Genomic DNA, 15,339 nt, shown 5'->3' on the forward strand with positions numbered 1-15,339 from the left:
TGTAGAGACAGGGGTTATACCATATTGCCCAGGCTGGTCTTGAACTCCTGCGCTCAAGTGATCCACCTGCCTCAGCCTCCCAAAATGCTGGAATTACAGGCGTGAGCCACCACGCCCGATGCAAGTGCCTTTTAAAAAGTGATACTGAGAGTCAGGTGTTTATCCTAAATCACGTCATGGAATAGAACAGAGAAAGTGTAAATAAAAATGTTCTAGCTCTGTAGCTTCTCGTATAGCTTACTCACGTAACTATCTATGTGCCTCCAGCCATCTCCCTCTCTCAGTCTAAAGATGTACCTGAGATTAAAGAAGGTACAACTCATCTGCATGAAGCACTACAGTTTACAAAGTATTTTCTCACACTTCATTTCATTTGATCTTCAATTCTCTCAAGACAATTACGTAAGCAAGGTCGATATCATATTACCAGTGAGCATGAGTGAATTAAGTCCAGGAGGGGTTCAGTGAAATATTTTATGGCCCCAGTTTAGATGAATAGAAATGGCAACACAATTCAGGTATTCTGAATTACAGACCAGATCTTTTTTCATTCCATCATGATGTACCCAAAAAGAATGAAAGTAATCACTTTTACTTGTTCTTCATTTAGAAAAATTTGTGTTGGATGCACCCTACTGAAGTGTATTGACTGAACACTCAGCTCCATTGGTAGGATTATCTGGGAGTCCTTGGTGTAGGCATGATAGCAGTTGTCATTAAACAACTGGCAGTGGTGTTCACAGTGGGACTGATGGGCAGAAACAGAGTTGCCTCTACTCACAGAGCTAACGGCTACCTTCATAACTATTAAAACAACATACACATCTGCTGTGTATTTTTTGTGGGACTGGGTAGACTCTTATTTGTTGGCAGATTAGGTTAGAAGCATGAATCTTGGATCGACTTATTCAGTTGTTAGTCATATTATTTGTAGACCATCCAAGGGTCTTGCTTGTTTCCTTTTGGAATATTTAAAATACAGAGATTCTAATTAAATCCAGCAGGAAAAGCCCTTGTGCTGTAAATATGGGTAAATAACTGGGTCCAAAAGGGCACACCTGTTTTTTTCTTAATTTTTGTTGCTTTTCCTTTTTCAAAAATGTTAATATAAGAGTGTTTCTATTTATTGAGAAGAAGCATTTACCAGGACCCATGCTCAGCATTTTACATCAACCTTTCCAGACCATCCCATTTTACAGAATAAAGGTGAGGCCCAGCTAGGTGGGGGGCTTCAGCCACACTGGAATTTGAACCCAGGCTTTTCAGACTCCACAGAACATGCTTTTCTTTCTTTTTATGAGGGGAGGTGGGATGGGAATGGGGTGTAACAGCTTTACAGATGTAATTCACATTCCATATAATTGATCAGCTAAGGGGCTAATACAAAATACACAAAGAACTCATACAACTCAACACCAAAAATATAATTCCATTTTAAAAATGGCCAAAGCAACTAAATAGACACTTCTCAAAAGAAATTTGAATAGCTAACAGGTATATGAATAAGTGCTCAACAGCTCGAATCACCAGGGAAACGCTAATCAAACCAGGAGATACAGCCTCACACCTGGTAGGATGAATAGTACCAGAGGTCAAAGATAAGTATTGTGAGGATGAAGAGAAAGCACTTGTACGCTGCTGGTGGGGATGTAAATATAGAAAACAATATGGAGGTTCCCGCCAAAAAATTGAAAACAGAAATATCTGGATATACACCCAAAGGAACTGAAATCAAGATTATAAAGAGATATCAGCACACCTATGTTCATTGCAGCATCACTCGTAACAACTGAAACAACCTAAATGGCCTTTGACAGATGAAGAAATATGTGGCATATAAAAAAATACGATTAAATATTACTTAGCCTTAAAGAAGAAATCCTGTCATTCTCAACATGGAGGACATTATGCTAAGCAAAATTAAAGTAAGTAAGACACAGAAAGAGAAATATTGCATGATCTCACTTGTATGTAAAATTTAAGAGCCAAATTCACAGAAGCAGAGGGTAAGATGTTGCCGGGGGCTGAGGGAAAGGGGAAATAGACTGATATTGGTCGAATGATACAAAGTTTCAGTTATACGAGATAAATGATTTCTGGAGATCCAATGTCCAGCATGGTGATGACAGTTCAGTATTATATTACATACGTGTCATTTGTTAAAGACAGATCTTAAATCTTTTCATCACACATACATACACAACACACACACAATGGTAATTATGTAGAGGTAATGAAGATATTAAGTACCTTGATTGTAGCGATCATTTCACAATGTATATCAAATATCAAGTTGTACATTTTAAATATATACAGAGGTTTCAATGAGAAAACAAGACTTTAAATTATCTTTAGTTATTGCTACTGTCTTAAAGTAGTCATGAGGAATGGCTGTAAGTGGTAACCACATAAGCAAGCAGTCCCGTGAGACTGTTCCAGCACAGTATTTCAGCTCACTGCTTCTATACAGGTGGCGGAGTTCCCTACAGTGCAAAATCGCATCAAGCTTGCTCAAAAGCTGCATTCAAACAGAATCTCATCAAGGTTTGGGGGTTAAGAGTACATCTGTGGTTATGGATTACAGAAGCATAATCACTAATCCCATCAGATATTATCTTGTGTGTAGGAAAAGGCAAGGACTGGGGTCATTTAACTTTTAAGGAATGTGGTGACTCAGGCAAGAGGCATGGGGGTGCCCTGTGCTCTAGGCTGTTTTGTTTTTAAGGCATCTTTCCAGAGAGTTGCATGTCATCACAGGGTCAGGGGCTTTGTGAAACGATGCTGGCAAGCAGAAATGAGCAGACCTGGCTACTGCTGTTTTGCCTCACTCTACTTCGCTCAGTGCTCTGCACGTAGTCAACACCGACTGCACTGGGAGGTCATACAGCTACTACGTGAGAGTGTGATCTTTGGAACCACACTGATTGGGTTAGGATCCTGGTGCCAACACCTACAAACTGTGACCTTGGCAAGTTACTTCATCTTCAGACTTCATTTTCTTTATTGGTAAAATAGGAATAATTCATAGAATTGTAGTGGTTATATGATCCAAGGTAAAACCCAAAGTGCTTGATAAATTTTAGCTATTACCATTATTCATAGAAGCAGCTTAAACATCAATGGACCTAAAAAAAGTTTCACAGGTGAACTGCACTACTCTTACTGAACAATTAGATAAGAACATCTAACTGTTCTTACCTAATTGTTCTGATGTACACTTTTTTTTTTTTTGAGATGGGAGTTTTGCTCTTGTTACCCAGGCTGCAGTGCAATGGCGCGATCTCGGCTCACCGCAACCTCCGCCCCCTGGGTTCAGGCAATTCTGCCCCAGCCTCCTGAGTAGCTGGGATTACAGGCATGCGCCACCATGCCCAGCTAATTTTTTGTATTTTTAGTAGAGACGGGGTTTCACCATGTTGACCAGGATGGTCTCGATCTCGACCTTGTGATCCACCTGCCTCGGCCTCCCAAAGTGCTGGGATTACAGGGGTGAGCCACTGTGCCTGGCCTGATGTAAACATTTTAAGAGACAGTTTTGTATGAAAACCAATAATCATATCTACTCATTTCTTTTATCCTCACCTCCATTTTCTTAGAGATCAAGATAAATCATAATCCTATTTTATAGCTTTTGGCTAAAAAAGAGAAAAAGGAGAGGGGACACGTGAGTTCTAAGCATGTCTTAGACTGCTGCGCCAGGCACCAAAAAAGCCAAGAGCCCTTTAAAGTTAGGCCAGTGCCAGCTGAAAAAAGCCAGACTTCTACACTGCTGTGACCCAAACTAGTCCTCTAGAGTCAAAGGTCTCTCTCTAGCAGGAGGATATTTTGCCCCAAACTGTCAAGTCTTTATACTGAAAGAGAAAAAGTATTTTTCTAAATCCTTCTCTCTTTTCAAAATTCCTCAACAGAACTCATCACCAATATAGTTCTTCATGGTGGTATACCTAAAATGGATTAATTAGAATAAAAAGAATGCCAATTTATTTTACAGTACCACAAGTTGTATTTTATTACACAATAGCCAGAGGAAAATTATTTGCAAACAATAACTGCTGTAGAGCTATATTCTCTAAATATTTTTGAATTTCAAGAATTATTCCTTAACAAATGTAACATTTAATATTACAAAAAAGAAAACAGACATATTTACAAAGAGCAAAGGCAGTAATATTGTTTCTCTAGCTATAAATAAATTAAAATATATAAAAATAAGTTTTTTAGACTCATATAAGCTTCTTAATACACTACATAAATACATTCAGTAACTACTGAGCTGCTTACTGTGTAGCTACTACTGTGAAAAAACTAAAATCCAGCATCAGAGTCTTGGATTTACAATACTGTATTTCTTCACTGATCTCTTCATCCGCTTAATTTTCTTCCCTAAGATTTGGTGATCTTGCTTTAAAATATACCGAAAATATCTACAACCTAAAAAGTAAAGCAAAGTAAAATGTTTTAATACTCATCATTTTTTCTTAAGTATATTTCTACAGTTTTAAAATTTTGCTTTAACTTTGGCACATTAATGATTATGAAAATAAATTTGTAGTATCTACACCAATATGGCCTAAGCATATTCTCAGTTGTGTCCAATGACATATAGGTCCTCCTATATACAAAGATGTTTCTAATCTATCATAATTAAAGCACAGACTTTAATTTGTTATCTGCCTTCCTCCTACACCCTAGTGATGGTGACAGGCATATTATATACAGTCACGTATTAAATGAGCCTTCTCTAGAGGTGCATTTGTATAGATTCCTTCTCAATGTTCGCTTATAAATCAGCCAAAGTTACATTTATAACAGTAAGAAAGTTCTCTGTAGAAAATCTTGGTGTGAAGGATTAGAATAAACAAATCATAGGTTAGAAATGGTCAGACATTATCTACTCATTCTAGCCATGTAGCAAGCAGCAAAGTAGAGACTATGTATCTCTGACAGAGGTGCCTCATGCTCATTAGAAGTTCCACCTGCTCTTCACAGTCTTACAACACAAAAAACGGTCAAGTATTTGTCAAATACTTCAGACAAATGAATCATATTTCTGTAAGAAAAAGTAAACTGGATAATGAGTTCTTTTTTAGAGTTGGTCGATGGACAAGACCATAAATCACATGTGAAAAATTAATTTCACTACAGTTTCAGCTTGTATGCAATATCTTCTCGAGAAAATGCAAGAACATATACTGTACCTATAGTAACCATTTTTATCATTCTGGAAACTAGTATGCCAGAATTGCTAATATTTTGTTTTGTTGTTTTTCTTGAGATGGGGTCTCACTATGTGGCACACTCTGGTCTCAAAACTCCTGGCCTCAAGCAATCCTCCCACCTCAGTTTCCCAAGCAGCTAGGATTACAGGAGCACTGCATGCCACTGCACCCAGCTCAGAATTGGTAATGTTTTACTAGCTGAGAAGCAGTGGTGTCTGTAGTATTACTAAAATAATTTGTGTTTCTAAACATATCATACTCACCTTAGTAAAAAACAAAATACTTTGCACACAGAATTTTGCCTCTATCTACACAGAAAGCTGGGAATAACTTGGTTCCCACCCCAACAGAGAAAAAGCTTAATAAACCTCAAATATTAACTCTCGAGTCCACCGGAGAGCTGGAATCTCGCAGGGCAACCAAGTAGTTTCAATCCCAACAAGAAAAGGCCCCTCCAAGGAGAAATGAGTCTAGCTTGCTTTTAGCAGGGCATAGGAAGAAAGAGAGCCACCATACCCCACTCTAAGCACGAAGCAAAGGCAGACCACGACTAGAATTTGAATCCTATAAAGTAAGGTTGGTAACCACAGCAAGAAGAAAACCCAGCTTAACTAATAAATAGACTGACTCAACCCCATACTAACAGCTTGAGAGGAGATGTGGCTCTTGCCGGAGTAACTGATACCTGATATTTGTAAAGTACTTTAGAAATTATGAAGCATTTTGATGCGATGTTCACATGATACTTACAACAATAAGATGGGTATTACAATGCCCACTTCACAGAAAAAGCTCCTAAAAGCTAATTGCTTGACTAAGTTACATAGCAAGTGAGAGAACTGCAAAATTAACCCAGATCTTCCTACTCTGCTCAGAGACTTCTAGATAATTGTGCTAGATTGCCTCTCTACTCATAAGTAGAGAAAATGACAATCCAAATCACCTTTCTGTTCCTTGTCATCAGTGTATTAGAGAATTTTTTTCTTTTTTTTTTTAGAGATGTGGTCTCGCTATGCTGCCGAGGCTGGAGTGCAGTGGCTATTCATAGGCGCAATCCCACTACTGATCAGCACAGGAGTTCTGACCTGCTCCGTTTCCGACCTGGACTGGTTCACCCCTCTTTAGGCAACCTGGTGGTCCCCTGCTCCTGAGAGGTCACCAAATTGATGCCGAACTTATGCGGACATGCGATCAACATAGCACACTACAGCCCAGAACTCCTGGACTCAAGCGATCCTCCCAACTCAGCAGCCCGAATACAGGTACGCGCCACTGCGCCTGGCTTATTTTCTTCTTAATCAAATTTTATTACATTCACTGAGACTACTAATTCCAAAATAATAGAAACCATATTCAAAAGTGAGTTGGAGAATCTCTTCAGCAACCTTAAACTCCACAGCAATGGACTGCTTGCTAGTGGTCACTGAAGATTTACTTTCTTCATTTCTGCACACACTTTGTGGCAGTTTCATTTCAGTACTGGCCACCTTTTCATATTTCAGTGATACGAAGCAGGTAAGAGTTTTACCACCCAAAATATTCCTTTTCTTTGAAGAAAAAATCAATATCCCTTTTCTTTGAAGAGGATTTTTTTCATATGCTAGTAGGAGGTATTATATTCTCTTAAGTGGAGGAAATGTTTCACGCTTTCAGGAACAGGTAAGTAAATATTAGTATAATATGGAGCTATTAAAGAACAATGAGGTCAATAAATAATATTTTCACACATTTAATAAAGTAAAAAATCTCAGTAAACTTTCTATAAAACCAAGGCTAAATGGTCAATTATTGTGAAAAGTCTGTATCACATATCTTAATGCCCCCTAGCAACACTCAAGTCAGAAGGTGAAAACCAATCACAATCAGTAATATGAAATCACTAAATTGGATTCATTCTTTCATCAAGCAGTTATTTCTTAAGTGCCTAGTATTTTTAGGTACCATACTAGGTAAGCTCTAAATGAAGGCCATACTTCGTAATTTCAAATTTAGCCAAAAAACTGTGTCTAGATAAAAAGAAAACAAAAACATGTACCTTTTCCTAACAGTAATCCAGCCACAAAGGCTTTCTCACAGGCCAAAGCTGTGTCTTCCTTCCAATCGCTTTTTGCCCAAAAGTAGCTGAAATGAAAGCTTGGCCACCAGTTTTTCCTGGATTTCCACTCTTCTTGAACCCACACAAGGTGGTTTCTGGAAAAGAAAAATGTGAAAAGAGAAGGTCAATGATGGGAACAAATCTATATTATCAGAATTTAGATTCAATTAGAGTCTATGGAAAGATGACAGGGAAGATGTTTCCAAACTGAATTCTGAATATGGCAAACACATAACATGACTGGCAACAGCAGGAAAGCAAATCCTTTTTTCTTTTGTTCCATCTCCATATCCCACTCTCCAATTCACTAAACAGACACTTTATTTAGCACAGTAGTTACAGAACAGACTCAAAGCCAGAATCCTGGATTCAAATATCAGCTCTTCCATTTATTATCTATGTGATCCTGGGGCAAGCTGTTGAACCTCTCTGAGCTTCAGTGTCCTTGAGGACATTAGTGGTACCGATCTCACAGGACTATTATTAAGATTAAACTATTCCAGTAGTAGGGTATGGCAGGTCTCATATAATGCTCTTTGCATAGTGTCTGGTACATAGTAAATATTCAATCAATTTATCTACTACTATTACTTAAGTAAAACCTTACTTAAAATTATATGCTGCCATGAATTATTATCCAAATCAAGATACCATTACTATACAAATACATGAACACATAGGTTTAACTGTTAAATGCAGGCAATGCTATGGGTCCGTGAATAATTCTTTCACTGCATATATTCAAGGTATAGTATACAACATGTTTTATATACATATAGTTAACTGTTGTGTGTGGTAGTAGTTAACTGTTGTGTGTGGTAGGAGCACCTGAACTCTACTCTTAGTAAACTTCCTATATGCTATACAGTATTATTAACTACAGTCTGTGAGGTACATTAGATCTCTGTAATTTAATTGAACAAGTACTTACTTAGCACCCATGTGCCCGCTATGGTAGAACATCTAGAAGTTCAAAAAGATGAACCTCTTTGCTTTTAAGGACCTTATAATCTAGTAGGAGTTTATTCAGTGCTTGAGATTTAGAAAGGGGTTTACAGGGAGTGCATCCACATATGACACCAAAGCCATTTTATAAACAGCACTGTTCCATCATGACCAGTCAGCTCTGAAGCCTGAAACAAGTTCCAACGGATAATGAATTGCCTAACACCTAAAATGGATATAATAAATATATGAAACCATTTTGTGATATCCCTTCTTATCACACACTAAGTAAAAATAACAAGAAACTCATTTTCTTTTACTCAAAATGTGATGCAAATAAGATTATGATCAGAGGTACATATTTAGATAACCAAGTCACAATGGATTTAATGAGTATTTGTTGAATAAATAGGGTATGATGATCTCGTGAGGTCCTAAGAACAGCCAATGAAAATGATCAAACATATATAGGAGGAAAGCTGCTTCTCACAGTCTTCCAAGTTAATGATGCACAAATCACAGAGTCTTTAGCAGAGAGTGATCCCTGCTAGTCTTTATTTCCAATGGGAAAACACATATGTATTCCTTAGCAAACAGTAGTGCTAAGTATAATATTTATTTTGATAGCATAAAAAAATTGATAGAATTTTTGCATGTTTTCCTTATGACTCTGTATTTCTTTGCTTCAGAAGAAAATGTGTGCAGAAAACAGCTGGACATAGTTCAAGAAATTCAAAAACATAAGCAAGGTTGTTTAAAAATTGATAGATATTAGCTAAAATATTGGGAAAATTATTTATGATGATCTAGTAATAAATACTTCATGTTTCTTACCCCATTAAGGTCTTCTTCACATATTTTGCCAAGTATTTCCAAGCAGTTATATTCTTAGTACATCCGGCAAAATCTAAGACTCCAAATAATACCTCCAACCCCAGTTTATGGTGTTCTTCCTTTTCTGTAACGGTTGTAACAGTTCAAGTTTACACAAGGTAGTAAAGTGTACCAAGCTAAAATATACATGTATGTATTTTATTAATTGTATATGTACTTTACATATATATAGTTGATAAAATACTGAATCATAAGCCTTCCAACAGTTTTAAAAATTCATTATGCTCTTACTCCTGTGATGAATCTAAAAAACTCAGTAATTTTATCCATGTTAATGAGGTCATGGTGATGAGTCTGATCCCAATATGAGTTACACTCTTCTACTGAGAACATTTAAAGTACTTGCCCTGTGTGGGCATTTTATACATGTTCTCTTACATTCAGAGAAGAACCCAGGCGGTCCTAGAACCAGTTTGGGCTTAGCCAGTTGATTTCCTTCTATGAAGGAGTATACTCTTTTCTACGGTGTGCTGAAATCTAGTAGGGATTAAAATGGAGTCAATTCTATAAATTGAAGCCATATCTCTTTTGCAAAGTGCTGCCTTCATTGTATAATAGGAGTACGCAAACCTTTTCTACAAAGGGACAGACAGTAAATATTTTAAGCTTTGCAAGACATACATTCTCTATCATAACTACACAGCTCTGTCACAACAGTGCCAAAGCAGCCACAGACAATACATAAACAAATGGATTCCAACAGAACTTGATTTATAAAATCAGGCAAGGGGTGGATTTGACCAATGGGCCATAGTTTGCTGGTCCCTGGTCTATAGCTTGTCTACACAAGGTATAAAACAAATTTTACTTATTACCTGATTTTCTAAGTAATGTATGGAATTCTAACATCAATTTATGAGATGGCACAATCTGATACAAAATCTGAAAGAAAGAACAGTCTTGTAATTTTTACACACTTGTAAAAGCATTTCTTAAATTTCAGCTACTTTAAAAATAAAGTTTTTACTGTCTAATACACTCTAAGTTTATTAAGTATCTTTAAAATACCTTGCTTTTTATTCTAGTTTCAATCTAAGTATAGAAAAGCATTTTCCGTAAAACTGTTTTTTTTTAAGTTTCTGCTAACAAGATAGGAGACCTGAGGGAAATAGACAGGGACTATTTGCCCCATATACACAACTATACTGTTTACCATGCTTAGGAACTTAAAATAATTTCTTTCAGAAGCCAGAACTGAAGAAAAATGTAAAGAAAAAAGTCAATTATCACACAGAAAATATACTTATTTACTGAACAGAAAAATCACAGGACATTTATATAAAGTAAAAAAACTAAAAAGGCTGGAAGGTAATTTCACAGATTGTGCTCAGGAACACAGTTTACGAAGGGTATGTGAGCAAATATTTTAACAAACTTTTACACAATAAAAAATTTTATGGTTTTTCCTTTTAAAAATAGGAAGGGCTATTTTTATGAATATTCAAAAACAGAATTTAAAGTAAAACTGTATTCTTCATTTTAACATTTAATATTAGAAATGAATTCATTCTGTCTGCTTACTGAAGTACTTTGACCTTACACTGAAATAATTTCCAACAAAATTAAAAGTAAATTTTGTTAATTTCTCTTAATCATTTTTTTTAGTTTTTTTTTTTTTTTTTTTTTTTGAGATGAAGTTTCGCTCTTGTTGCCCAGGCTGGAGTGCAATGGCGCGATCTCGGCTCACCACAACCTCTACCTCCTGAGTTCAGGCAATTCTCCTGCCTCAGCCTCCCGAGTAGCTGGGATTACAGGCACGTGCCACCATGCCCAGCTAATTTTTTGTATTTTTAGTAGAGACGGGGTTTCACCATGTTGACCAGGATGGTCTCAACCTCTTGACCTCATGATCCACCCGCCTCGGCCTCCCAAATTGCTGGGATTACAGGCTTGAGCCACTGCGCCCGGCCTAATCATTTTTAAGATCAATTAAGATCAATACACCAATATCAGAAAGATTACTGCAACTGGGTTCCTAAAAAAGTCACACGTCTCATGATTTTATAGAATTCTGCATATGACTCAATTCACTTAGTTTTTTTATTGAAATATAACATGGCATAGAAATACATACAAATCATGACATCGAATCAGTTAAGTTAAACACTTAGGTAACCAGCACCAAGATCAAATAATGGCACATCACCAGAACATTAGAAATCCTCCATTAGTTTTGAAAAATTCTTAGCCATCAGCTCTTCAAACTATTAGGGTTTTAAAAAAAATGTGTTTGCTTCTGTTCTATTCAGAGGTCCTCCATCTAGGACTCCAATGACAAGTATGTCAGATCTTTTCAGCAATTTACTTGTATGCTTGTTTCTACACCTTTCATCCTTTTTGTTCTCCATGGTTTAGCCTGATATTTTCTATGCAGTTCATTAATCGTCTATTTTGCTATGTTCAATCTGCTATTAACCCCATGTACTGAGATGTTAATTCCAAATACTATATTTTTTAAATGGAAAAACAGAATTTCTCTAAATCCATCTTGTCTTGAATGAGATAAGTATTCGACATAGTTATTTTCTGTAGCATTTAAAAAAATATTTTCGAAAACACCATTAGTGGTTGATAACCTGAGTGAAAGCACAGTCTTGCTTTTGTTGTAACAATCCTTAATATTTTGTAACATAAATGAGTCAAAGTTGTTATCTTAAGAGAGTAAAATAAAAATAGCAACTTTAAAAGTATTATTTAGTCCAGCCTGGGCAACATAGCAAAACCCCATCTCTCCAAAAAATACAAAAGATTAGCCGGGCGTGGTGGTGTGTGCCTGTAGTCCTAGCTACTCAGGAGGCTGAGGTGGCAGGATCATCTGAGCCGGGGTTTGGGGGCTGCAATGAGCTGTGATCGTGCCACTGCACTCCAGCCTGGGCAACAGAGTGGGACCCTGTTTCAAACAATAACAAAGGATTGTTTAGTAAAACAAAGCCTGTTGAAAAATTCATAAAACACAGTTTCCACATCTGAAGGTTTGATAATGCCAATTTTGATCATGAAAGTATAGATTAAAGATAATCAGACTTTTAAAATAAAACAGAATTAACAACTTTTCTCTGTCATTTCTTTAGGTTGAAAAAGATCTTTGTCTTACACCTCTAAAATACCATGATTAAAAACTGAACACAAAATATACAAAGAACTCCTATAACTTAACAACAAAAAACAAAAACCAAACAACCCAATTCAAAAAGAGGCAAAGGACTTTAACAGCCATTTGCCAAAGAAGATATACAAATGGCCAATAAGCACATGAAGGCACATCACTAGACATTAAGGAAATGCAAACCGAAACCACAATGAAACAGAGATACCACTTCACACCCACTAGGATTGCGGTCCCCAACCTTTTTGGCACCAGGGACTCGTTTCATAGAAGACAATTTTTCCATGGATCTGAGGATGGAGGATGGCTTCGGGATTACATTATTTATGCACTTTACATTTATTGTGCATTTCATATTATTACATCATAATACATAATTAAATAATTATACAACTCACCATAATTAGTGAGAGCCCTGTTTTCCTTCATCTGGGGGTAACAGGAGACAGTGATAGATCTTCAGGCATTAAATTCTCATAAAGAGCACAACCTAGATCCCTCACATGTGCAGTTCACAATATGGTTCCCGCTCCTATGAGAATCTAATGCCACCGCTGATCTGACAGGAGGCAGAGCTCAGGGGTAATGCTCACTTGCCTGCCGCTCACCTTCTGCTGTGTGACCTGGTTCCTAACAGGCCACAAACCAATACTGATCCATGACCCAGGGTTTTGGGACCCCCTGCACTAGGATACCAATGATCTAAAAAAGGTGATGGAGAATAGAAGGATGTCAAACTGCTGATGGGAATGTAAAATAGTGTAGCTGCTGTGGAAAACAGTTTGACAGTTCCTCAAAAAGTTAAAGAATTACCATATAATGCAGCAATTTCACTCCTAGGCATACAAACAAAAGAAGTGAAAGTACGGACTCAAAGTACACTAATCTTTAGAGCAGCATTATTTATAATAGCCAAACAACAGACATAACTCAAATGCCTACTAAAAAATGAATGGATAAGCAAAATGTCAGGTACATAAAATGGAATATTATTCAGCCTTAAATAAAGATGGGCGTTTTGATATATGCTACAACATGGATGAACCTTGAAAACATTATGCTAAGTGAAATTAGCAAGACACAAAGGGACAAATGTTGTATGATTCCACTTACATGAGGTACCTAGAACAATCAAATTCACAAAGATGGAAATTAGCATAGAGGTTTTCAGGGGCTGGGAGGAGCTGGTAATGAGGTGTTATTGTTTAATAAATAGTTTCTACTTGGAATAATGAAAACATTCTGGAAATAGTGATGGTGGTTGCAAAAAATATTGAATGTACTTAATGCCACTAAATTATGTGATTTAAAAATGATCAAAATGGTAGCATTTATTTTTCTAAATATTTTGCTACAATTTAAAAATTTAAGCAATATTATATACAACCCCATGAAACAGGGACTAATTTAACAAAATACATATACTAAACTAAGACAAAGTTCAGAGAGAAATGAAAAACCTACATAAATGGAGAGAAATACCATGTTTACACTTTAGAAACCTCAATACTGTTAAGATGTCAATTCTCTCAAACTGGTCTACAGATTCAAACTCTCAGCAAGACCTTTTTGTAGCAACAGATAAGTCAATTATAAAGTATACACGGCAAGTTAAAGAATCTAGAAAAGCCAAAAACAATTTTGAAAAAGAACAAATTTGTATAACTTTCATGATATGATTCCAAGACTTGCTACAAAGCTACAGTAATCATATTAAGGACATATGAGATAGTACTACACAACCACTAATGGCAAGAGCTCAAATTCAAAATACCTGTAATACCAAGTATTGGCAAGGATGTGGAGAAACTGAATTTTCAAGTATCGATGTGGAAATATACATCACTAGAACACGAGGGACTTCATATATAGCCTACTGGTTTTCAACCAAGTTCCAAACGTACTAAATGAAGAAAGGAGAGTCTTCAATATAGTGCTGAACAACCATACGGGAAAAAATAAACCCTGGCCTTTGCCTCACACTACCCGCAAAAAAATAGCTAAAAATCTACCATAGGCCTACACATAAAACTATATAACACATCTAGAATAAAAAAAACAGAAGAGACTCTTCATTAACTTGAGATAGGCAAAGATTTCTTAGACAAAAAGCACTAACCATAAAAGAAAAAAATGTATAAACCGAACATCAAAATTGGAAGTTTCTGCTCTTTGAAACATACCACTATGGAAACCAAAAGGCAAGGCACAGTTGGAGAGAAAATATTCATAATTCATATTCTTCAAAAAGGACTTATATCCAGATCATATAAGCATTTCCAAATCAATAAGACGACAACTGATCTTCCCAAAAATAGACTAAGTAGTTGGACACTTGACAAAAGAAGATATAGGAATGGCCAACAGACATATTAAAAGATCCTCAACATCATCAGTCACTAGGGAAATACAATTTAATGCCCCATGAGAAACCACTACATACACCCACAAGAAGTTATTATTCAAAAGACCTCCAATACCAACTGTTGGCACAGATGTGGACAAACTGAATTTTCATATATTGATGTGTGACTGTCAATGGTACAGTCACTTCAGAAAACAGCTGGGCAGTTTCTTAAGAAGTTAAGCATATACTTTCCTTACTACTCTTAGGCAGCAATTCCTCTCTCAGGTAGCTACCCAAGAAATATCAAAATATAGGTGTATACAAAGTCTTGTACATGAATGTTCTTAGCAGCATAATTCATAATAGCCACAAATTAAAAACTACCCAAATGTCCATCAAGAAGTGAATGCATAAAAATGAAATACTACTCAGCAGTAATAAGGAACAAATTACTAATATACACAATAACATGGCTGAATCTCTACGTTATGCTGAGCAAGAAAAGTCAGATTAAAATGAATACATAAGATTCAATTTATATAAAATTCCAGAAGAGGTAGAAATCTATAGTGACAAAAAGCTTTTCGATGATTGTGTGGGGCCAGGGGGTGTGTGGATAGACTGGCTGCAAAGGGAAATGAAAGGCATTCCGAGGGTGACAGAAATGTTCTATATCTTGATTGCCATGGTGGTTCATGAATGTAAAGCATCCAAGAATATACTTAAGTGTTTA

General features: G+C 36.4%; 1 protein-coding gene across 24 annotated transcripts in view; it reads right to left on the reverse strand.

Moving 5' to 3' along the window:
- Positions 1-3,979: 3,979 nt before the first annotated feature.
- Positions 3,980-15,339, reverse strand: part of LOC100388062 (TATA box-binding protein-associated factor RNA polymerase I subunit A) — a 40,797-nt gene continuing 29,437 nt past the window's right edge. For all 24 annotated transcript variants that reach the window (XM_078356660.1, XM_078356650.1, XM_078356657.1 and 21 more), the window contains 4 exons: positions 9,969-10,035; positions 9,094-9,217; positions 7,255-7,409; positions 3,980-4,431 (listed from right to left, as the gene is read on the reverse strand). In XM_078356660.1, coding sequence (XP_078212786.1) covers positions 4,319-4,431; positions 7,255-7,409; positions 9,094-9,217; positions 9,969-10,035 — 459 coding nt within the window. In that variant the 3' untranslated portion in view covers positions 3,980-4,318. The remainder of the gene's footprint in view (positions 4,432-7,254; positions 7,410-9,093; positions 9,218-9,968; positions 10,036-15,339) is intronic.

Source organism: Callithrix jacchus, chromosome 19, assembly GCF_049354715.1.
Source record: "Callithrix jacchus isolate 240 chromosome 19, calJac240_pri, whole genome shotgun sequence".
Lineage (NCBI taxonomy): Eukaryota > Metazoa > Chordata > Mammalia > Primates > Cebidae > Callithrix > Callithrix jacchus.